This window comes from Colletes gigas, unplaced genomic scaffold (assembly GCF_013123115.1).
Source record: "Colletes gigas isolate AHSC1104 unplaced genomic scaffold, ASM1312311v1 Colletes_gigas_Sc00099, whole genome shotgun sequence".
Classification (NCBI taxonomy): Eukaryota; Metazoa; Arthropoda; class Insecta; order Hymenoptera; family Colletidae; genus Colletes; species Colletes gigas.
In genome coordinates this window covers 134,935-157,757 of record NW_025106725.1, presented here as the reverse complement: position 1 = coordinate 157,757, position 22,823 = coordinate 134,935, and the positions used below count along the sequence as shown (strand labels likewise).

Here is a 22,823-nt window from a genome sequence, read left to right as displayed (position 1 = left end):
CAAGTATGTTGGTACTTTTATGTACAACATAAGAAACTACATTTCTAGGTTTCCATTTAAAGAAAGGTACAGTTACATTTTCAACGGTAACTTTTCTGTAGCCATTCGATTACAATAATTCATTTGGACAACCTAAATAAATCTGTTCTCGTAATATATTATTTTATAATGGAATCTCTTTACTTTCCATTTCTAAACATTTTCTTCGATACTGCTTCATGTCGATGAAACATTGTCATTTCTTTTGATTCTTAATTTCAATCGAATTATTTCAAAAGTGTATTATTTAATATTCTTCGGTAATACGTACCGATCATTCTTCTTCACCTTCCAGTTGATAATGATAGCGGCGTAAAGCAGCTAAACGTAATCTTCAGTCTCCAAAGCTTCTTCCGATTCCAAAACATCAACTTGTGCCTCCATCTGTAAATCGTTCAAAATATTCACTCTTTCTAATACTTAACAACTTTAACGCTTATTTTCTTTATCATCCTTATCCAAATAGTGTATAACGAGTAGTAACTACAATTACCATTCTCTTCCACAAGATGGCCACAGTTTTTAGCAATTGCAACAACACTTCCAGTTGCTTGTGTTACGTCTCTCGATGCCTCTGACAGTGCAGCCAAGTTATTGCTTTTACTCTGCTTCTCTACACGCGTAAACAAATTTTACGGTTTAATAACAAACAAAAACCGAAATAAATCCTCTACACTTACCATAAAAGATTACCACCAAATGCAACCGCCTTCGCTGCTGATATCAGCCCTTCGGACCATTGATGGTTACGTTTCTAGAATTCGGTTCCAGAGGCTGTGCCCTACGATTCAAAATCTCTTTCCATATTTAATATTCATAAATTAAATATTAACGGTCAAAATAAGCGACGTACCTTTCCTTCTTCCATTAATTCTGTACATGAATCTAACATTTTTCCGTTCACTTCTAATTTTAACCCGGAATCACCAGCGCGAGATTTCTCCACCATGTCCTGATCATAAAATATGTCATAACCATGGATAAAAACAATTTATATATTACACTAAATGTAATATGCGATTACCTGTATTCGATTACCAGCTTCTTCTATTGCTTTATCCATACTTAACAATTCTGCCTCTACCAAACTTCCAACTCCCAACTGTTTACATTCGTCGGTCGATTCTACAACACGATAAAATTCAAAATAATATCTATGACTTTCTTCATTTTTTTTCTTCTACATTTTTTAACTTTCGTAACTTACTATCGCCCGATGCAATATCAATAGATGTGTTTCATGTAGATTTTCCATGTATTGAATAAAGACCCAAAACATATGCAACGTGTATTGCACTTTTAATGAGTATTGAGGAGTACAAGTTAGGTCTGACGTCGCTGGATTATCGATACCGTTTAATGAATATTCGATAATATCTTCTGCTTCGGAGATGCAATTTACTGAAATAAAAATACACCTTTCTATCAGAGATATCAACATAAACCATTCACCATTTTATTATCGAATAAATTTAAATACTTACGCAATAATTCATACAACATGGTATCGGCATGCATATTCGTTTCATTACGGCACCGTTCACCTTCAACTTCCAATTTCCCCATCTTTAAATCTCATTCTTCTTTCTCGGCTAATAAATCATGTAGATCGCCTTCTAAAGCCGTTTTTTTACAAGTTAGAAAATCATTTTTCCCAATCAACGCCTAAAATATTACACTTTTACCGGAACGAAATAAAAATAGATAAGAAATCAGGAAGTAGTTATTTAGTCTCGGGTCTATTTTGACCCTTTTCTACGGGTCTATTTTGACCCTGCTCTGTGGGTCCATTTTGACCCGGTTCCACGGGTCTCTTTTGACCCTTTCCTGCGGGTCTGTTTTGACCCTAAAGCCGTTTTTTTACAAGTTGTAAAATCATTTTTGCCAATCAACGCCTAAAATATTACACTTTTACCGGAACGAAATAAAAATAAAATATAACCGTAAATCTAGTAAAAGAAAGGTATTAACCAAATTTTCACCTTTCGTGGTATTTACTTCTTCTATTATATCGTCCATATCCTCTTGTCCTTCGATAGCTTTTCGAGCTTCCTGTTCAGTTATATCTTCACCTTCTATTAACTCGTCCAGTCGGCGTTCCGCTAAAAACGGTTCGACGTTCCGATTTTTCTTCTCACATTTTTAATAACCCAATTTGCTTCTCCACTTTGGCTTTCTGTTACATAAGAGGATACACGTAACGAGCATCAATATTTTCTTATGATATTAAAAACTATGAAAATTACAATATTCCTACCTTCCTGATTAAACTGACTCGTTATGCACTCTTATCGATATATAACATCCAGATATCTCGAGACGAGAAGCGACGTCATAGAGCGTGACACTGAAAAAGTACAATGATATCCGCGTCGGAAATGCTTCTTACGAACTAGCATAAGTAAGCACTTTTATATTTTACGGTCAAAAAACGATATCCAAAAGTGAGTGACTATTTTAGATAAGAAATCAGGAAGTAGTTATTTAGTCTCGGGTCTATTTTGACCCTGTTCTAAGGGTCTATTTCGACCCTGTTCTATGGGTCTGTTTTGACCCTTCTCTACGGGTCTATTTCGACCCTGCTCTGAGGGTCTATTTTGACCCTGCTACTCTAAGGGTCTATTTTGACCCTGTTCTTCTTTAAACCCGAGGAAAATGGAGAGTATGGCTCCATGCAAGGAGATTGTATTAACATTTTCTATTCGCACTTTATTTAAGTTTACCTTTCCGCTAATGCATCCGGAGAGATTGAACCGTTTCGCGTAGAATCTAATTGATCGCCTGGTAATGAACTCGTATCGGAAGTATCGATGAGACTATCCACCACCGTATCGGTATCTAAAGATTCTTCTGGTGGCGATACCACCCTCGGCGTCATGTACGTTCGTAACTCGGATTGTATCAAAAAGTTTGGTGGATTCTTCAGCTTTTATGAGCATTTTATGGCAGAAACCATTCCTTCGTATCCTACCTATGCTAATCCTACCGGATACTATAGCATCCGGATAAACGTTATAGAGATTATCATTGTTTTAAGAAATCACTAAATTCTGTTTAAAAATAAATTTAATTCGAAAAATCTTACCTCGGGTAACGCAGGCGTCGTTATAAGATGCTTAAAATACTGTCTTTGTTTTACGGTGTTGTACAACTTCTTCGGTTCATAGAATTGTTTCGACAATCGGTCACGATGGCCGGCTAAAGTGTCCGCTGGTAGTGTGTTATCAAGTTTCAACAGAATTTTCACACAATAATCGTATAACTGCGACGCGTCTGGAACGCACGGAATTAGTGGAGCCGGTCGACATTGTCCACTGACGGTCACTGACAATTTGACCGTGTATTCTTTAATGATGCACTAACTGAAATCATTAACGTAACAGTGATACATGAATACATAAAAACACATAATATTATTGGACCGTCTCTCAGGCTTGCTCGGGGAATACCTCCTCCTGATTCTCTCTTGTCTCTCGAGGCCCCAGGGAGTACCTAGGGACAAATTCCCTATAGCATCCCGGCCTCTCTCAACGGTTGGCATCGGCGCCAATCGCGCCATCTGCGGGAGTAACTAGGAAGTTACTCTAATAACGCATTGAAAGTTTAAAGCAAATTAATCGGCAAGGCCAAGGCTCGCTCGATCGCGACTCCTCTGGACTCGTCTGGTGGCGAGCATGGGTGGCGACATATGTTCAATAAATATGTTCATAATATTTAAACGAAATTCAGAACAATTATATTCGTTTAGAATATATCACTGTGGTTCTTTAAGGGAGGCTAGGATTGTTAGGAAGTAGGAGAGGCGAATCAACACTTGAGAATGTTTTGAAAGAAATAGGAGATCGATGGTACTTACGTATAATCATACAATTCCGTATTCTGCAAAATGTAGATTGTAATTAGGTACTGATTAATGTTAATAAAAGACCTATAAATTTATAATTGCGTTTTTTCTATTATAACCCCAAACATTTAGTTTTAATAACAATATAATTATCTCGATTGTTCGTAAGTAGCACCAGAAATCTTTATTTAAAATTACAATTATTACATGTGTAACTATAAAAGTGATATATGTCAAATATTTATTCATGTCAACACATTTACATAATATTACAAATACGAAGTAAACTGTAACAGCAGTGACAGCTTTAAGGTTAGGTCCAGCGCCCGGCAACTATCACTGTGAACACAGGCTGTGCGAAAATTTGAAAAAAAACATTCTGTGTGCCTCGAATTACGACCACTAACGCAAACTAAAAAATAAACTTTCATATTTCTCGATATATTATCCGTAAAGTATTATCGATGGATGAATGAAATTTTCCAAACAAAAATTTCAAATCATTTTAAAAGAATTATTTCTAGTTCCGGGGATCAATTACAACAATATCATTGTTGGTCGACAGACATACCTTCGAAATCCTTCTCCTATGCGCTTTCGAGAAAAAAAAACAAATAATCATGCATTAAACGTTTCTAAATGATTTAAAACTGCAATTCGCTGATTAAAATGGTCTTTTTATATTACACATAATAATGTTTATACATATATTTACATTTGAAGTGAGAACATGAAATGGTATTATACAATAAGTATAGTTGTTAAGTGCACAATGGATATTGTACAATGATAGAAGGAAACCTATCTAAATATTTATTCACGATCTTAATATTACAAATCCTAGTTCAAAAATGGTAAAAAAAAAAAGAAAGATGTCTAAATTACAGAACCATAGCTACATAACTGCATTCAACTGCAGAATGAAATGTTCTCTTAATTCATTTGTACTAAAATCGTCACCGTCGTTATTCTCGTCAAAAATGTCTTGTACAGTTCCTGTTACAGTCTCCGCGCCATCGTATTCGTTCGTTTTAACGATAGAATCGGCAAGTTCGGAATCTTTTTCATCCGTTTCCGATTCATTGTTCGTATCTTGTGCTTTCTCCGTTTTGATGTTTAACTTTGAAGTAGAATTATGCGCTTTATCTGTATCGCTTTTAGTATGATCTATTGCTGAATCTTCGTTAAGAACACCTTTACGCAATGCTGGTAGCGGTGGTAATGGAATACCATAAGAAAGTAACTTATCATACCCATTTCTTCCGCAAGTTTTTCGAATATCCGCCGCCATGGTCAAAGCTCTCTCCGAAAATTCTTGTCTCGAACTATCGATTAATATTTCATTGAATTTGCTCATTTTTTCGTCCAGAAGTTTTCTCCTCCTCATAATAGTTTGCATATTTAACATTTTTCTTCTGTACGTGTTTGTATTTTTCTCTGCCCTTTCCAGGTATTTAGAGGCCTTCTCCAATTTCCAGTTCAGTTCTTTGATTCTATTATCTTTTTGCCTCATTTGTCCTTCCAGTTTTCTTTTCTGCTGAGATTCCAGCGTCACAGTTTTCATTAGTTTTTTATTCATTTCTTCAAAATAATTCACCCTATTTGATAAATCTTCGATCAATCTTTGTTTAGATTCTAAAACTTTCTTTGTAACCACCGAAGATTGTACGTTGCTTGACCTTGTAAGAATTCGAGGAATCGTTTCTACTTCTTTAATCTGTATATCCTGGCCCCCGATCTTCTTATTTCGCAAATTGTTTTCCAATTCTTTATAAATAATCAACTGATCGGTTAATTTTCCAATTACATCTTCTTGAATTTCTATTCTCTCTAATAAATCTTCACAGTCGCCGGTAACGGGACATCTGGTATCATTTTCCACACGAGTTTCACCACTCTGCATACAATTCTGCAACTTGGAATTACTTTTTATCTGACATTTCTTCTCATCGTCGGAACAAATATGTCGCAAACACGAGGACCGACGACACTTTTTAGAATTACGAACGGAATCGAAACTTGGAAATTCTTTCTCCTTGCAAGGAGAACAATTTATTATAGTGTCTTTTTTTGTTGAAGTTGCAAAGTCTCCTTTTATTAATGGGTTACTGAAATCATTGAAAGTTACATCTTTCTGATTTTTAGACGACAGTACTGTTATAACGGACGTAACGAATGTATTATTTTCTTCGTTTTTACAAATGGAGCTCAAGTTTTTAGATGATGTTTGACTCCCGACTATCGAATTTGATGATAATTCTTCGATAATTTCAGTCACATCGTCAGGATCACCAGTTATTTTTATAATAAATTTAGCTGTATCCATTTCGAAACTATTTCTTTTATTAACATCGTTTACTTGTTGCGAAAACATTGATAGCTCATTTCTTATTTCCGTTTCTTGTTCCAGGCTATCCGACAAATTGCTATTAGTCGACGAATTCATATCTTGATCGGAGGTGCTTCTAATTGATTTCTTTATCGACTTCATTATCTCTTCTCTGGTTCTTTTTTTACGCTTCATAGCTGCTCTTATATTTGGTATAACATGCACTTCATCCTTGCTAAAATTTTCTTCTATATCTTCGTTAAAAACTTTCTTCTCGTCTTTGATAGAAATTATTTCATTATATCCCGAAACACCGTCCTCTGCTTTATTCATTCTCGATGTAATTTCAGGCACAGACACTTTTTCATCTCCACTTTCGGTGCCAAAAATTATTTCAACATTTTCCTCCTTGTTTCTAACGGTGTTGTGTTCAACTTCATTTTTTCCAGGAAAATTCTCATTTCTATTAACGGACAGCGTCATTTTACATTTATCGTTATTAATATCACCGTTTCCATCTATCGTTTCTACATCTTCGTCTTCTTTCTGACTTTTGATCGTAAACTTTTTCTTCCCGTTGTTCTTATAGTTATCATCTTCCGTAGATCCTCCGTCGCAAATCTGTTTCAACTTCTCCTCGATTTCATCGTAACTATCCTCGAACGTATTCTGATCCATAACTTCTAGTTTAATCTCTTTTTTCACAATGGCGCTCGATAATAAATTTTCCGAGTTCTCGATCATTAAGGATAATCCAATTTCTTTCTTATTATCGTTCATTTGTGCATCGAGATTATCGTCTTCTACGGGGCCGCTAATGTCTACGATATTATCCTCCGCGATCATAGTGCTACTACTTTCTTCGACAAAATCAGAATTAACACTTTCTTTCTCCTCGTCCTCGTCCTCGTCCTCGTCCTCCTCCTCCTCCTCGTCTATACGCTTAGGAACATATTTAAACTTATTTTCAATAAACTGAATAGATGGTTCGCAAAGATCTTGAAAATCAGAGTCCTTTTCTTCTAGATATTCCGTAGACGAATGCTTATTATCATCGTCATTGTCCACGTACTCTACGCTATATTCGCTTTGCAATAAGTTCTCTTCTTTGATACCGATTATCTTAGTTCTCTTTTTGGGAGACTTTCTGGTAGATGTTATAGTAAATATGGAAGGGATAGCGTTTTTTCTTAATCTAATCCTCCCGCTTTGCGTTATGGACCATTCCTGGGGCTCGAAATGTACATGACAAAGGAATGAATTGTTCGATGGTTCCCAATCGGCCCTGGCTACACGTTCTTGCCAAATTTTTCTCAGTTTTGGATCACGTGGAAAACATTTCATAATATAACCTTTTTCACTACGATTGTTGCAGCCAACCGCTGCACAGCCTGGCATATTTAGACATCCAGAGACTATTCGGTAATCTGTAAAGTTATAAAGAGAAGAAAAAAAATGATTGCACTTTTGCGGAAAACCTAACCAATTTCATACCGGTGTCCTTTCCAATAAAATTTCAATAATCTAATTAATAAATAATTACACGCATATATTATATAATTGATGCTTTTAGAATTGGAAATAATACAAAATACACATGACGCGAACGAAAGAAAGAAAGAAAGAAAGAAAGAAAGAAAGAAAGAAAGAAAGAAAGAAAGAAAGAAAGAAAGGAAGAAAACCATTCATGCTTCTCGAGTTCTGTACGATACTTAAGAATGTGTTTAAAAATATTTCTTCGAGTAAATCCAACCTTTGTTTCTGTGCCAACACTGCTGTTCTCGAGTGAAAAAGCGATCGAAACGGATCAACGGATCGTATACAAAACATTGTAAAAACTGTAATGTTCAGCCGGTGCGTTACGTTGTACGTGCGTATTTCAACGACGAATAATTTCAAACGCTTTTCGAATAGTTTGTATAATTGTCGACCAAGGAAAACAATTTCTTTTGCACACTCTAGTCCTCCTATCGGCAGCGTACGGTGTGAAAGAAGCCGAAACTCGCTCACCTCTCAGCCATTGGCTTTACTCCGACTCCATTGTTACAAGAAACTTTTAAATCTGCAAATATGATATTCGCTCACCACCTTTCATTAATATCGTTACAAACTCGTGCAATTTCCTCGATAGATTTTAAACAAATTAAACACATAAATTACACATGAACGTTACCACTGGCAGTGGCAATGGCATACGCGTTTCGAGATCAATTTCGACTTTCAACGCAATCGAGCAGCGAGCTATCTCGACGTAATATGGCCGCCTCCAGGGCCGACGGTCGCATAGGTTAACTTTTACATTTCGTTATCATATTAGATTAAACATATCCTCGATACATGCATTCTTTAATTTTATTCTCCTCGCTTCCCAATTATCCTCTATCTAATCATCATTATATATCATTCTTGATTATAGAAATTCGATATAGAAAATTATAGTATAGTATCTATAGTATCTATACATACTTTCCAACATACACATGTATCGTATGTATAAAGCTTGGAATTGTTTGCATGCACTTATTTCTATACACGTTCCACTCTGTTCGATGTTTTATAACGTCCGAGTATGCATTTCCGATTACATCACACGAATAAACATTTAACGTAACTTGTATCTCATTTGCTCGATAGATTGATCAAAATTCGATACACTATTAAGAAACAATGGTTGCTCGTACATACATTTATCGTATCCATTCTACTCTACTTTTATAATGTTTTGCGATAGGGTTAGTATTTAAATAGCGGCTATTTATCCCACAAATAACGGCGGATACGCATTAAACGTTCAATTTGCCAATTTTCTTATGCCCCGTTCTTTTGTATAATTAAACAAGTTGTGAATAATACCTTTCAACCTGTCGTTTAAATCACAAATAAATATGCAGGTTTACACGTACAGCATGTAGGTTTACACGTACGAGTTATGTCTGTCATAAATTCGGCCTACGTTCGATCAAAGTATCACTTGTTAAAAATTTCATTTGTACAAAGTGAGATATAACCCGATCAACGATATATATTTTGAGAAAAATGACAACTTTAAACAACATATTGAAAGCCATAGAGGCTCTGAAAACAACTCAAGACTCGAACGTTGTTATGTCAGATTCGAGTACAAGGTACACGAACAAATTCTTATTTTTTTCTTTTCATTTATTTCTAAAGATTTACTTTCAATTTAAGGAAAGATAAATTAGCATGTTGCGCGGCAATAGCCGAAGGAGTATGTTCGCAAAATGCAAAACCAGGAACCAAGTTTCATCAGGTTCTTACTCTTTCCATTGAAACATTATTGACGTTGTGCGATGACGATGAATCTGATATCAGAACAGTAGCCGATGAAACTTTGAACAAGATTATAAGGGTATAATATTTATATTCTATATTTTTTAATAACGTCCGTCGTAATAACGGAAATAATATTGTTGTTAGGCCATGACCGACGGTAATATCGTTAAAGTTCAGATAGAACTTTACAACAAAATAAAAGGAAACGGACCGGCTAGAACATTGAGAGCCGCTCTATGGAGATTTGGACTTCTCAGTCATATGATTCGACCTACAAGGGGGAAAGCTTACGTATCTAATCTGATACCGTGCATAGTAACTATCGCACGACGGCCCGAGGAAGCTGTAATAGAAACATTGTCCCAATCGTTGCCGCTAATTATGAAAGCTTTAGGGCCATTTATGACGGACAATGATGTTAAGGTAATTTATTAAAAAGAATCTTCTCTCAGAAAAAACAGCAGCTATTAATACGTTTATATCGGTGCTTTTAGACTTTAGCGAAAGCATTCTTTGAAAATGTATGTTCGGTGGAAGCGGCATTTCGCAGGGCTTCTGCAAATATGATTCTAGCAACGTGTTTGAATTGCAGAAAGCCACGATACTTTTTAAATTATGTATTGCGACATCTTCTAGGTAAATAATAGTGTTTATGCGTTACGCGTAAGTAAGTACAAGGGAAATTTTTAATTAAAATGTTACCTTATCGCAGATATTATAGTGCCGATAAAGAAAGACGAGGGTCGCGTGGCTACTATTATCGGTATATTTGGATGTACAAGAATAATTTTACCCTATCTATGCAATCCTTTGGAAGTTGAAGATAACGAGACGGAACAGATAGATAGCTTGTTAGAAGTTTATGAATTATGTTTACATTATACAAAATGGCATTCCGATCATAATGTTATAAATGCTGGTTTGGAAACTTTGACGCAACTTTTAAAGTCACCTCCGAAAGCTCTAGTACGTTTGTTGTTATCGAACAAAGGTACAACGTGTAATAGGATAGTAGTAAATCAAAATGAAACAATGTTATCGTTAAGCGAAACGAGTACCTCTGGTGCTATTACCGCTCCTTGTTGCGAAAATTCGGGATCTTGTTTAAATTTACTTGAATCCGATGATGTGGCAGACGTGAATCCGAAAATAGAGAAACTGATATTAAAGTTAGATTCCGATGTTGCGCGTCCTTTGGCACAGAATTCACAAAGCCAGAAGGAATGTTCGAGCGATATTATGGAAATGAAAGGGAAGATAATGGAAAATTACAGTGGCCCGACGATTGGAGTTATCGACGACGGTAAGAGAAAGTGTACAGTGTACCGAATTGACAGTAGACTGTGGAAAGTAATTTCGCCGTCTAGACAACTACGGCGATTATCCCGACGAAGAAGAGATCACATCGGTCGTCTGGGTTTGTTCCGTACAAATGACGTCGTTTTGTTTTGATCGCAGTGGTTGTGATTCTCGACCAATCGTCGAAACGATATCGAGCCACGATCGAGAGCGACTGTAAACATACACCAGGATTATTCCCGCGATGTTTCGACGGCGGGATTTCTTTCGCATTCACTGGCGGGAAAAATATCACTCTGTGTAAAGGATATATTTATTATACGAAGGGTAATATTGTTTCAGACGAAGCTGTAGAAGAAGGTAGTGACGTTGGTAGCGAAATCGTAAAAGCTTACCCAAGTTTACAAAGTGAAACGAAGGATTTCGATTGTTCCGAACAAGTTGCTTCATCTATCGTTTCTTCTAAAAAGCTTTCTTTGGATTTCTCGTCGCGCGAAATAGACATTGGAACTTTTACGGATCCTGACATACCTTTGAAATATTGCTGCCGTTATTTGGTGTCGTCTTTTCTCTTAACTGGCAATGTTGGCCACGTAATGCCGGACAAATATTTTCGTGTTAGTGTAAAATCTCTTGCTCTAAACTGTGTTGCTTATATTTTAAAACTTTTCCCGGACATGTTTTTAATGCCTGTTGCCAAAGAATCGAATTTCACCGAGAACGAACAAATGATAACAGATATATTATTGTTTGCAAATCATCCAGATCCTCAAATTAGGGGTAATATATCGATCATTATCGGTACTTTTTTAAAATCTGTATATACTCAATACGGTGAATCTTTTAAAAATTTTCAAGCGGAGATCGGAAAAAAGGATATACATGGAAGCGTGTCGTTGGAAAAGTTAATAACGTTACTTTTAAAGGTAAACGTTTCTATCGGAGCCTTCTTCCGAATTTCTCAAACATTTCTATTCTCTGAAGAATGTTGATTCATCCATGATTTTAAAACAGGGATTGGAAGATGATTCCGCCACGACGTGTCGACAAACGCTAACAGCGTTTAGTTTGTGTTTGCCAGAGTTGTTGGAATCCGTCGACAATAAATATGGAATCACTGTGTTAACTGCATTACCTCAATTAGTCAAAAACCCATATTTTCTGGTTAAAGTGAAATTAGTGGAATTATTGAGCGAGATATCGTATGTTACTATAGAACATATAATCGGTGGATCAATGTTCCAAGAACATTTTATCAATGTTATAATAACGCTGTTAGGCGATCAGGATCAGAGAATCAGACACGCGGCATCGGATGCTATCGTAAAGTAAGAATTTTTTACTCGTCGCTATATCGTTGCGTTATTAAGTTTCGTGGCCCCTAATTGAAAGAAAAAAAAAAACCAATACTCCTTTTTTTCAGGAGTATTCCTTTGTTACACTTTCAACAGCCACAAGAGGATGTTGTGACGAGAAAAGCCGCTCAATATACAGAAGAATTTTTGAGCGCCGTAAGCGGAAGCAGTTTCGAATTGTCTTCTTGCCAAGAGAAAGAAAAGCTGTTCGTAAAGACGTGTATAGAACCGTTTGCATCGTTAAGTACTCGTAATAGGATAGAGTGTCAGCCGAATGTGGAATACTCGTTGTCGATTATAGTTAATATGTTGGCGGAAATTCTTGGAGTACAATCGTCAAAGTATTTAGTGTACGGTTGCTGCGAAGCTCTGTTCCATTTAACCGATGTATACACTACTACGGTGTACATCAGAGGGTGGGATTGCATTTTACCAAAGACATTGTTCAAGAAATCTCGATCCTTGTTGAAAGAATCAAACTTTACAAGCGATATGATGCCATCGTCCGTTAGCAACGATCTTTTATCTTTAGCTCTACCTTTGCTATCCTCGTCCCCTATAAGTCTAGACTTGTCCACGCACAGACACTTGATTCTACTAGCTGGCAATCTGGCATCTGGTTTGGCTTTCGGCAACTTCAAACCCAACGATCCGTCGAAAAGTTGCGGTACAACGGTTAAAGAGAAACAAATAGAGCTGCTGTTGACGCACGTAACCAGAGTGTTGAATATATTTGTTCATATAATCGATAAAGTGCAGTTGCCGCAAACGAGCGGTAAGACGACGTTATCGTCTTTGACGTCCACGCAAACGTTATCCCCGAAGAGAAAAGTTGTACCTGAACACAAGTCGGGAAAGGATAAGGGGTGCGGGGAGCGAATCGGAGGTTTAAGATTTGGAACGGAACAAATGGGTTCGTTCGTCTCGGTGCCGCATTACATGAAAATGTTTGAGATTCTTAAAGCGGCGCATATGAATTACTTGGTGACTCTCGAATCGCACGCCAGCGAAATGTATTTGTCCCTGTTGAACGCGATCTTGGACGTGTTATCTCAAATTCTTGAGATTATATCGTTCAACGAGGCAGCCCAGATCACGGAAGAGGTTTTATTTTATCTGCAAAGCACAGTGGTACTTTCCCCGACCGCCACTGTCCAATGTGTTCAACAGTTATTGAAATGTTTGTGTAGCACGAACGTGTACGCACAGTGGAGCGGCGAATCGGACGGACAGAAGAACACGGATAGGGTATCGATTCTATCGAGGGCCGGTATCAATGGATTTTATAATTACTGCTTTCAAAATCCGGCAAGGCAAATGGCCGACACGATCAAATCCATGGGGAACAATTGTAGGGGTGAAAATGAACCGGATACCGGGTGAGCACACACCGATATACTTTCATTTCTACGAAACATCAATTAGATTTTCATTGCGTGAAATATTTATTTAAAATATTTCATTTCAGGTGGGTGGGATTGTTGCGTAGAAAGGGAGAGAGAAAATTTTCTTCCGTTTTTAAGAATTTGTCGCGTTCGTCGGATCAAAAGAATTCCATAGCTTCGTTTATTCGTCTGTTCGAGCCGATGGTCATACAGTCTCTGAAACAATACACGGTAACGAGTAGCGTGCCGTTACAGTGCCAAGTATTGATGCTGCTCAGCCAGCTTGTGCAGCTCAAGGTTAATTATTGTTTGCTGGATTCCAAGAGTACGTTCATCGGATTCATTCTGAAGCAATTTGAATCTATCGAAGAAGGCTATGTACAGCAGACGGAGCACCTTTTACCAAAGATCTTCAATTTCTTGGTGCATTTGTCGTACGAAAAGAATCATTCGAAATGTATAATAGGAGTGCCGAAAATTATTCAATTGTGCGACGGTCTTATGGCTAGCGAACAGCCAGCCCTTACTCATTGCATACCAGCCCTCGGGCCGGTGGTCGAAGACGTGTTCCTAGTACGAAACGCGAGCTCGAACTTGATGGAACAGAGAGAATTGGAGACAACGAGGGAGGTGTTGATTTCGATGCTGTTACGTCTCGTCGAGTATTATCAGATCATCGAACTTTTGGCGTTATGCTTGACAGAGTCTAGATTCAGCGGAGACGGTAACGGCGAAGAAAAGTGGCGTAGATGGTCCAGGCTGACGATGGACACTATTCTTCCCATGCTGGCGGCCGGAAAAGTCCAAACAGAATCCGAGAAAGCTCATATCGCTCTGATCAAACTGTTCGCGGCTATTTCTCCTACGGTTTTTCGCCCGGTCGATCCTCTGTTGAAAGTTCTGTTCGTTGCACCCGTTTCACTGGAGTCGTCGAGCTTGAGATTAAAACGATGGTTAGGAATGGTTAACGTTGTCCTGTTGTCGTTAATTTCGTGCGCGAAAGAGGAAGCAATGCTGGCTCGTCTTTCCGACCTGAGCACAAACATGACAGAGTTGTCGCAATCGTTTCTTCTTTCCGAGTCCTCTAGTCGGACTATGGATCCTCTGAACGTTTTGGGGATCCAGTCGGTCGATATACCATCGGAAAGGATATTGGCTAGATTTATATTCAAAGTTATCAGCCGGATAGGTTCCAAGGTGTATAATCTTCTTGGACTGATCGATCGGAATGTTAACGATTCGTTGGTCGGATTCGCCGAGTCCGTGGAACACGATCGTTATTTGGTCTATCAATTCGCGTTCTTCCTACAGTTGTGCATTCACATGTTCGAGTCTGGAAGTCACTGTAAAGTAGCGAACGCAACCATGCAAATGATTCAGGGTCGCAACGTCCCCGACGAGGAGAAGTTACCCATCGGCGATCTAAATTATTTGATGTTGAACATTGGAAAGAAATGCCCGACGTTAACGTGTCAGTGGGCCTATCTGATGACTCTATTGGGATTCAATGAAATGAGTTTCTGGTCGAAGGTGTTGGGTACTCGTCGCACGGAGCACGTCGTGCACGCTTCGTCGACTGCTACCGATAAAACCGATATCGATCGTCCGAGTAGTATTAATATACAGATTATTAGAAAAGGTGGTATCGTACTGTTCTGCGACTACGTTTGCGAAAATTTAAACGACGCGGAACCCCTAACGTGGTTGCTGGTCAACCACACGGAAGAAGCGGTGAACAACGCCATCGAGTCTCCGGTTAGAGACTTATTGACAGCTGCTGTACATAGAAATCCATCGGCCAGTGGTTTGTTGGTACAAGCGATCGCGACTAAATGCACAGATCTCTCACAACCCAGTTTCGTCAAGCGACTTTTGCAGTGTATAGAAGGCGCCCATCACTCCCAAAGCGGATCAGTTTTAATGACATTGATACCAACGTTACTGTCCACCAAGTATCTTGCATTGTCGAGAATGGCGGGGAAAATAGCTAGTCGAAGAGTGGAGATTTTGCTGACCACCCCTGCCGCAGACGCGACCGTCTATCTGTCGAAAGTGGATTTCGTCAAGATTATGGACACTTTGCGGTCGACTAAACTCGCCAAGAAACACGGCGGATTGGTCGGTTTGTTGAACAAACTCGGTGTACAGTATTACGATTTGTCTCCTTTGGAGTTGGATCAATGCAGACCGTTCAATCCTACCACCGTGAAGAGTATTAAATTGGACCGTAATTGGTTCTTGTCTCAGGTAAAGTTAAGATGTTGTAATCGAAACGGTGGTTACAATCCTTCGGAAGCGGCACAGTTATTGAAAGAACTAGATTTCGACGACTGCCTCGGCATACTTTCTTCCAAAGAATTCAACGTGACGATTCTAAAGCCTTGTATAATACTGGGTACTCGTGCGAGCGTCGAAAAGTGTCAGAAAGTGGAATTCGGTGTAGCGAATAACGACGAGAAAGACTCGTGGAGTTTCGAGGCCAGTTCGTTGTACAGGGCAGCGAGGCAATGCCTGTTGGAACACGTTCGCTGCGTTAACGAACTGATGCCGAAACCGCATCAGACTTACGATCCAGCGCGTTCCACTGTCAATTCGAAGGAGCTCAAGTACGCGATTAGACTCGACGAACTGTTTAACGAGGCCGTGTACCGGGACATACTGTTCATGTTGATACCAGCTGTGAAAATCTACATGAAAACGTTGCCGAAACTGTCAAAGTACCAGTTGGCGAAAATCGACGCAAAGTCCGAAGAAGATCTGGCCAAGTTTGCGATTCTATGTTTGGAGTTGACGCACTGGATGGTACACTTGGACGAGAACAAGGTGAGAAAATTGAGACCGAGGGATATGGAGAGAGCGTTAAGCTGCGCGTCCGAGATCTCGAAACATCCTGGGCCGAGTAAAGTTATCGGGGATAGCAGAAAATACTCGTGGGTCTGTACCGCTGCTGCTTCATTAACGAGAATCGTCGAGTATCTGCTAACGACAATTGACTCTTTGCCAGTTATAGATGCACGGGCTTTAGAACCAGCACTCGAGGACGAGGACACGAAAGAGTTTGGTCAAGCTTGCGTTCGAATGGCCGGTTTGGTCGCTTGGTTAGAACACTGTCAAAAGGAAGGATCGTACAAAAACATACCTAGGTATCTGTTCGATACGATACGAGAGTTGATCGTGACCGTGAGTCGCCAGACATTGGTCAATTCTTTCATATTGACGCCACCGTTGGTCTGGAAGCAAAACTGGGACGTCGTTGGTTCCGGTCTAACCAAATGCTACTTTCCGTTGTTACCTTCCGAGTCGAATCTCCTGCTGGAAGTGGAAATCCTCGAACAATTTATTTACAGAATAAACTTGTTGGGTTGGATCTCGCGACCGCAGTTCGAAGAAATATGGATGGCTCTTTTAGGCGTTTTGAATCTATCGGAAAACGAGTCCATAATCTCCGAAGAGATTCCCAGTTTGGTTCAAGCGAGCAGCTTGGCGGTGCAAGCGATAACGAGATTATTGTTGCAGACTTTGCTTCTTCCGTATCCTGGCAATCCGATAGCCAGCACTCTGATCCATTATCCGAGGGATCCTCAGCTTTCGCTTTACAAAATTAGCTCGCAAAAGTTGTACGCGATTCAGGATTTGCTCGCGTGGAAGTACGAATGCATCAACGACTCGGACAATCTCACTGGCCTGAACATGGATCACGTGTTTCAACGAGGAAACGTGGAGAAAGTTGGAAACTCGAACAAGTACACGTACAGTCAGGTGTCGGTGTCTTACCTCTGGTCCTCGTGCAACTTGTACGAGGATAAGCTAAACGCCTCTGTTCTCGACTTGAAGAACAGGAGAAACGACGCGCTGATGTCTTCGTCGCTCGATTTGGATTCCTGTCTTCGATTCCTCGTCGAGCTCTACACTTCCTGGATGTCTCAGCAAACCAATACGCCCGTACAATTGCTCACAGAGATCGTCAAGTCTATCCTAGCGATTTCAGAATTGTTCGTCGAGAGGACTCAGTACCAGTGGATGTTGGATACGTGCTTGGAGATCTCGAGGATTCATTCTATCGAAAATGTTATTTTGCATCAATACTTGGTGGTGTCTGTGTGCAAGGCTGCTGCCGTATTAACACCGTTGGTACGTTTTAACTTTATTTTTATATCTGTGCAACAGCTTGCCTGCCTTCACGTTTTCACGTTTTCACGTTTTCACGTTGTTTTCACGTTTTCACGTTTTCACGTTTTCACGTTGTTTTCACGTTTTCACGTTTTCACGTTGTTTTCACGTTTTCACGTTTTCACTTCTTAGGACATCGAAACGTTGGAGAAAGTTAAACGATTGGTAGATGTCAGTCTCAAGTCGGATTTTTTGCCTGCGAGGGTGGCCGCTCTCCATGGCTCGTTGTACCTGTTACAAAGTGCTACGTTAACAAATTGCGAGGAAACTATGAACATTATTCATCCTTTAGCGATCGAGTACATACAGAAGCATATTGATGCGCAAGATTCAAACAGGTAAACCATATACACGTACTTACAGTATCGAGATTGGTTTATTGTTTCTTGTCCGTTCGGTAACCGTGTTTGAAATTCAGTGTGCTGAGTCAAAGCGAAGAACATCAAGGCGTGATGTGGGCCCTGGTATTCTTTCTGCTCGAACACGCCGAAGACACTCCACCGGACACGGAAGCACCGTCTGTGCTAGAATTAGTCCTCGCCTTGTTGTCGTCTCAAAATATTTCCTCTAGCTTGCATCAGACGCTTCTGCAGGTACACCGTGTCTTCTTTTAACATTAATTCGTACAGAAACATAACTTATCACGCGGATAGTTGCAATTGTTATTTTCAACCAATTGTCGTGTCAGGGTCTCGAACGACTGGTAATAACTAAAAGCGTGATTGGAAATGTGGCTGAGCAAATAGTAAAAGTTGCGATAGATCGTTTGAAGCAGCCGAGTCCGATGCTGTCGTTACCAGCCTTACAATTGCTGCTGACTTGCATGTACACGGAGGCAGCGGATAGGCTGAATCAGCCGGAAATAGAAGAACCGTTGCCGGACCTAGAGCCGGAAGCACTGGTTCGATCTATAGAGCGCACGTCTGCAATTTTTGACAAGATCAGGAAAGGACATTCGATGGAGGTGGAGCTTCTCTGTACGGTTCTCTCGGCCGTTCTCGGAGACTTTTTCCCGCCCTCGGAAATTCTAACTAAAGTTATAGGGGAATTCTTGTCGCCCCAACAACCGCATCCGACACTACTTTCCGCCGTTGTCTTTAAAGTGTGTATCGTCTCGGCATTCCTCTCAAAATGAATCTCTTCTGCTCTCAACGATAGTTGTGTATACAATTTGTTGCAGGTTTGCGAAAGAGCGTGCACTTGCGCGCAAATGGAACTTCTTCAAGACTGGGTCGTATTTAGTTTGCCAAATTTCATTCAAAGTTTGCCGGTTACGATGTCCACGTGGTGTTTGTCTTGCTTTTTTATCAGCGCGTCCACGAATCATTGGCTGAGAGCCTTGTATCCTTTCGTGCCTGTTAACAATTTTCTCTTTATTTTCGTTTTTTCTATGCGTTCGTTCAGTTTTCTTAACTTTCAACGTTTAGATTTCCGTATGTTCAATCAAGGATCGGCAAATACGAATACGAAGACAAAAAGATACTTTGTATCGCGGCTTCTGACTTTTATCACAAGGTATGCAATTTTGTTAATCGTTACGCAACAAACGGAGAATTGGAACGTGAATTGGAACGTGAATTGGAACGTGAATTGGAACGTGAATTGTTTCTTCTTTTGGTTCTCAGTTGTGCAAAGAAACTCAAAAGAAAGCTTTCGTGGAAACTTTCGAAGCAGCAGCGAAGGAACCGGGAACATCGTTCGGCGATATTTTAGCGTCATTTTAGCGTAATTTTAGCGTAATTTCAGCTAGTTCACTTGGACGCGTGAGATCTAAATCAAAACGAGGAGAGGTAATTGATGAAAACTGAAAATTTTCCGGCTCTTCTTGTAACTTGATGTACAATCATTGCGGGGGGAGGGGGGGGGCTGCAACTAACTGTGTCGCGTGTACAGTTGTATGTATGTGACGATATTTATTTTACATCATGTATTGTCGGGAAGTAGTAACTTGTTTTTCAATAAACACAATATTTTTTAAATACCCTTCTTCTTTCGTGCATCCTTGATATACATATTTCATACATACATATAACTTAACTTAACTCCGTTAACTCATTTCATTCGTTTCAGGTAAAAAAATATATGTAATGTGCTGTAATAAAATACTTCCACAAAGGATAATACGCTGGCTCCTAGAAATAATCCAGCAGCACCTCCGACTCCGGCTACGAAATGAAATTTTTGTTCCCATTTATTAGTTACGATATCGTTCACTTGTTTTTCATTCACGAATACTTACTTAAAAAGTCTGTGAATCCGAACATCAGTGACCGATAATAGATGATTTGTGGAAATTCGACTATTAAATTTATAAACGATGAATTTGTCGGCATATCGTTCCTGAAACAAACAAACGATTTAATTATCAGATCTACGTATGTTTCGCTGTCGTAAGGGTCAATATAACGCAATGACGTAAATAAATACAGATCGTTTATTTCGCCGTCCGTTATCTGGTATTCGACGACGTCGCAGTTTGGAACGCAATTGCAGAAGGACGGTGGATATTCGAACATGAATAGGTCTTTCGTTATTTCACCGATACAACGTAGCTGCGCCGCGTTGCATATATTCACCCCTTCTAAAAAGGAGATTATTTCTTAACTCGTATTTGAAATGTACACCAACGGATTAAATGTTTGTTTACCTATAGGTCTGGCAAAGTGTGGTCGACAGTTGCAACGATCTTCAATCACTCGCATTCTGCACTCTATCACGCACATGTTTTTTGTATAGACTGGCCACGTTCTCAAACCACCGTCGTTTACGAATTTACATTTCCTCTGATGGACCTGGAGCTCTCTGACGTTTGCTCTTGTCTTGATTTCGGATATTGACATGATCAGACGTTGCAACAGTTGCGGCCGCGTCCACTTTGTAGGAATATCGTATGACAAGATTTCGAAGGGATCGCATACAGCGAACTGACCCAACAAACAAAAAATTTCTTTTATTCGTCGCGTACGAGGACCTCGAACCGAATAGAAAACGTAATATGTACATATTTACCAGTGCCATGTTCTCTGCAACGAAAGGTTCTTGCGAATGATCATCGTTGTGATCGTAGTACGGTACTTGGTCGGGTGGTATTACGGGAACGGTTGTCCAATTATTGCTCGTCCAGTATCTTATGGAATAGAAAAGTTGGGTGAATAAGGATGGAAATATATTCCGTAGGTAGATAAATGTTCCGTTTAAAACCAAGTACTAACTCGTACGTAGCGTAGATCGCAAAGACGCTTCTCTTTGCTAGACACACGCCATTTTCTGTCACCACCCAAGCCTCGAAACGGTCCTCTTCCTTCAAATTGTTAGGAGGAATGTATCTCCGTAAATCGTAAAGAATTGCCAACCATTTGTTCGGCGGTACCTTGTCGAAATTAGGTGTCTTTGGCATGTTTTGGTAATTTACATTGGCAAGAAAAGTGAAGAACCGTTCTGCTTCTAGCGTGTGTTCGACGCCGTGTCTACGCAAAAGTGGCAGAAAATTTCGGATCGTCTTTGGAGAAAAAGACGCTTAAATTTCCTCCCTCTTACTTGATAAAAACGTCCGGAATTTTGCTCTCGTCTACGTTCGGCACCGGACAAATAAACGCAGCTGGTTTTGATATTCGAAACCGATCGCGTTCGTTGTTCACTACGATGACGGTAGCTTCGTTTTGATAGCGGTTCCAAAACATGACCGACAAAGAGATCAAACACAACAGGGCACCAACGATAAACACGGTCGCCAGAAACCTTGCGTAATTCATACGAATAGATCAGTGAACGGCAGAGTTGGGAACATTTTTTAATATATGTAGTATCTATGTACATAGAAAAAAGTGAAAGATACTTTTCAACGGGATGTCTGTGCGGTGCCACCCAATGCCTAAGACCGTGTATGGTCGAAGTGCTCGCGAATTCCACGAAATATTTGCCAATGTTAGACTTTGTATCGATGGTTTGCATGCCAAGATGATTTGGAATTTGCTCCATCGGCACCGTCGAGTCTTTTTCGGTCGGGATGGCTTTCTGGCGAGCCCGAATATCTGGCAAAATTTCATCCTTGTAGAAATAATTGTGTTCTTCCGATTCTTTCGATTTTGCCAAATTTCTCGACATTTTCGGCATGGTTCTCGATTTTTGTTTGCGTTTATTCAAACGTTGTACGTACAACGTACAAGAGTTATCCACGCGGATTGATGTTATTTTATAACTGAACGTTGGATTTTTCATCGAGTCGAATGCACGCGAATGCACGCGAATGCACGCGAATGCACGCGAATGCACGCGAATGCACGCGAAATCACGGCACGCGATTATTAATTATGAACGACGAGATTTAAACGAAAAACCAGGAAATGAAAGAAAACGATGTAATGGATAGTGCGCTTATTGAAATCGGTGTAATCTCCGCGATATATCCGCGAGATAGATATTTATATAAATTTCATGATACTAAAGATACATGGAATAAAAAACAAAATGGACATTATTCAAATTAATAATCAAGTACTTCTTTTTTCTGTTTACTCCGTTACTATCCGTTAACTTTTCAAATTTTTATGTAATCCGTTGCCTGCTCTGTCTATTCGAATCCGAAGAAAAAAAGCACGCGAATCGATATCTTCGAGTACACGTCATCTTCGCGTACCTACGATACGTGCATATACATATATTTTTCTACGTTTTTCTTTCAGCAGTTTCGCTAGATAGGAGAAGAAGATCTTAGGAGAAAATTTATATTATGAGCGACGGTTGCTTTGGTATCACGGGATTCCGGGTTTTCCGGGATATTTCGCGTTGCGGCATATTCTACGGAAAATATTGACGGACTCGTCGAGGCAATGGAAGAATATACAGAGACAGTTAGATCCACGAAGCTTAAGCAAACGTTGTGTTTGTTATTCGGCCCGTTTGGAAATCATTTCCTAGCAATGTTTTCTTGTAGGAATTTGAGAAATCGTCCGATACGCAATTGTGCGACGGAGATACACGTGCCGAGGAATGGGAACTGTGCTACGTTCCAACGTGCGGGAAATATTGTATCGTCCCCGAGAAATCGAAATACGATATCGGTTCGCAACAACCGGACAGATATCGAAGAAGAAAAACAAAAAGTCTGC

General features: G+C 39.6%; 3 protein-coding genes and 1 pseudogene across 6 annotated transcripts; 1 reads left to right on the top strand and 3 right to left on the bottom strand.

Annotated features, from left to right (window-relative positions):
* Positions 1-313: 313 nt before the first annotated feature.
* LOC122404068 lies at positions 314-3,598 on the bottom strand (annotated as a pseudogene).
* Positions 3,599-4,413: 815 nt separating this feature from the next.
* On the bottom strand, positions 4,414-8,895 carry LOC122404064 (kinesin-related protein 4-like). Of its 4 annotated transcripts, none has more exons than XM_043407947.1 (3): positions 7,966-8,895; positions 7,149-7,639; positions 4,414-7,118 (listed from the first exon to the last, which is right to left on the bottom strand). In XM_043407947.1, exons 2-3 carry the CDS (start codon positions 7,608-7,610, stop codon positions 4,779-4,781), a joined length of 2,802 nt encoding a protein of 933 aa, XP_043263882.1. In that variant the 5' UTR covers positions 7,611-7,639; positions 7,966-8,895; the 3' UTR covers positions 4,414-4,778. The 4 variants fall into 4 exon arrangements, with proteins under 4 accessions (XP_043263882.1, XP_043263880.1, XP_043263879.1 ...); XM_043407945.1 differs by having other exon boundaries at positions 4,414-7,639; positions 7,966-8,274; positions 8,373-8,895; XM_043407944.1 differs by having other exon boundaries at positions 4,414-7,639; positions 7,966-8,595; positions 8,679-8,895.
* Positions 8,896-9,124: 229 nt separating this feature from the next.
* LOC122404063 (huntingtin) lies at positions 9,125-19,650 on the top strand. Its single transcript, XM_043407943.1, has 15 exons — positions 9,125-9,337; positions 9,402-9,582; positions 9,651-9,929; positions 10,001-10,142; positions 10,219-10,809; positions 11,148-11,731; positions 11,820-12,133; positions 12,229-13,539; positions 13,629-17,676; positions 17,848-18,053; positions 18,134-18,308; positions 18,404-18,817; positions 18,896-19,056; positions 19,143-19,230; positions 19,341-19,650. Exons 1-15 carry the CDS (start codon positions 9,249-9,251, stop codon positions 19,437-19,439), a joined length of 8,682 nt encoding a protein of 2,893 aa, XP_043263878.1. The 5' UTR covers positions 9,125-9,248; the 3' UTR covers positions 19,440-19,650.
* A 117-nt stretch (positions 19,651-19,767) lies between these two features.
* On the bottom strand, positions 19,768-21,828 carry LOC122404069. The gene is made up of 8 exons (XM_043407952.1): positions 21,551-21,828; positions 21,253-21,453; positions 20,928-21,182; positions 20,725-20,842; positions 20,363-20,639; positions 20,143-20,296; positions 19,955-20,055; positions 19,768-19,880 (listed from the first exon to the last, which is right to left on the bottom strand). The coding sequence occupies exons 1-8, from the start codon at positions 21,826-21,828 to the stop codon at positions 19,768-19,770; spliced, it is 1,497 nt and encodes a 498-aa protein (XP_043263887.1).
* Between the last annotated feature and the right edge of the window lie 995 nt (positions 21,829-22,823).

Coding starts and splice junctions, on each gene's coding strand:
- LOC122404064 (XM_043407946.1), bottom strand. CDS start 7,610: ATGCCAGGCTGTGCAGCGGTTGGCTGCAACAATCGTAGTGAAAAAGGT.
- LOC122404063 (XM_043407943.1), top strand. CDS start 9,249: ATGACAACTTTAAACAACATATTGAAAGCCATAGAGGCTCTGAAAACA. Junction 10,143..10,218: donor TGTATTGCGACATCTTCTAG/GTAAATAATAGT, acceptor ACCTTATCGCAG/ATATTATAGTGCCGATAAAG. Junction 11,732..11,819: donor TAATAACGTTACTTTTAAAG/GTAAACGTTTCT, acceptor ATTTTAAAACAG/GGATTGGAAGATGATTCCGC.
- LOC122404069 (XM_043407952.1), bottom strand. CDS start 21,828: ATGCCGAAAATGTCGAGAAATTTGGCAAAATCGAAAGAATCGGAAGAA. Junction 21,183..21,252: donor ATTCCGGACGTTTTTATCAA/GTAAGAGGGAGG, acceptor ACTTTTGCGTAG/ACACGGCGTCGAACACACGC. Junction 20,297..20,362: donor ACACTTTGCCAGACCTATAG/GTAAACAAACAT, acceptor TCTCCTTTTTAG/AAGGGGTGAATATATGCAAC.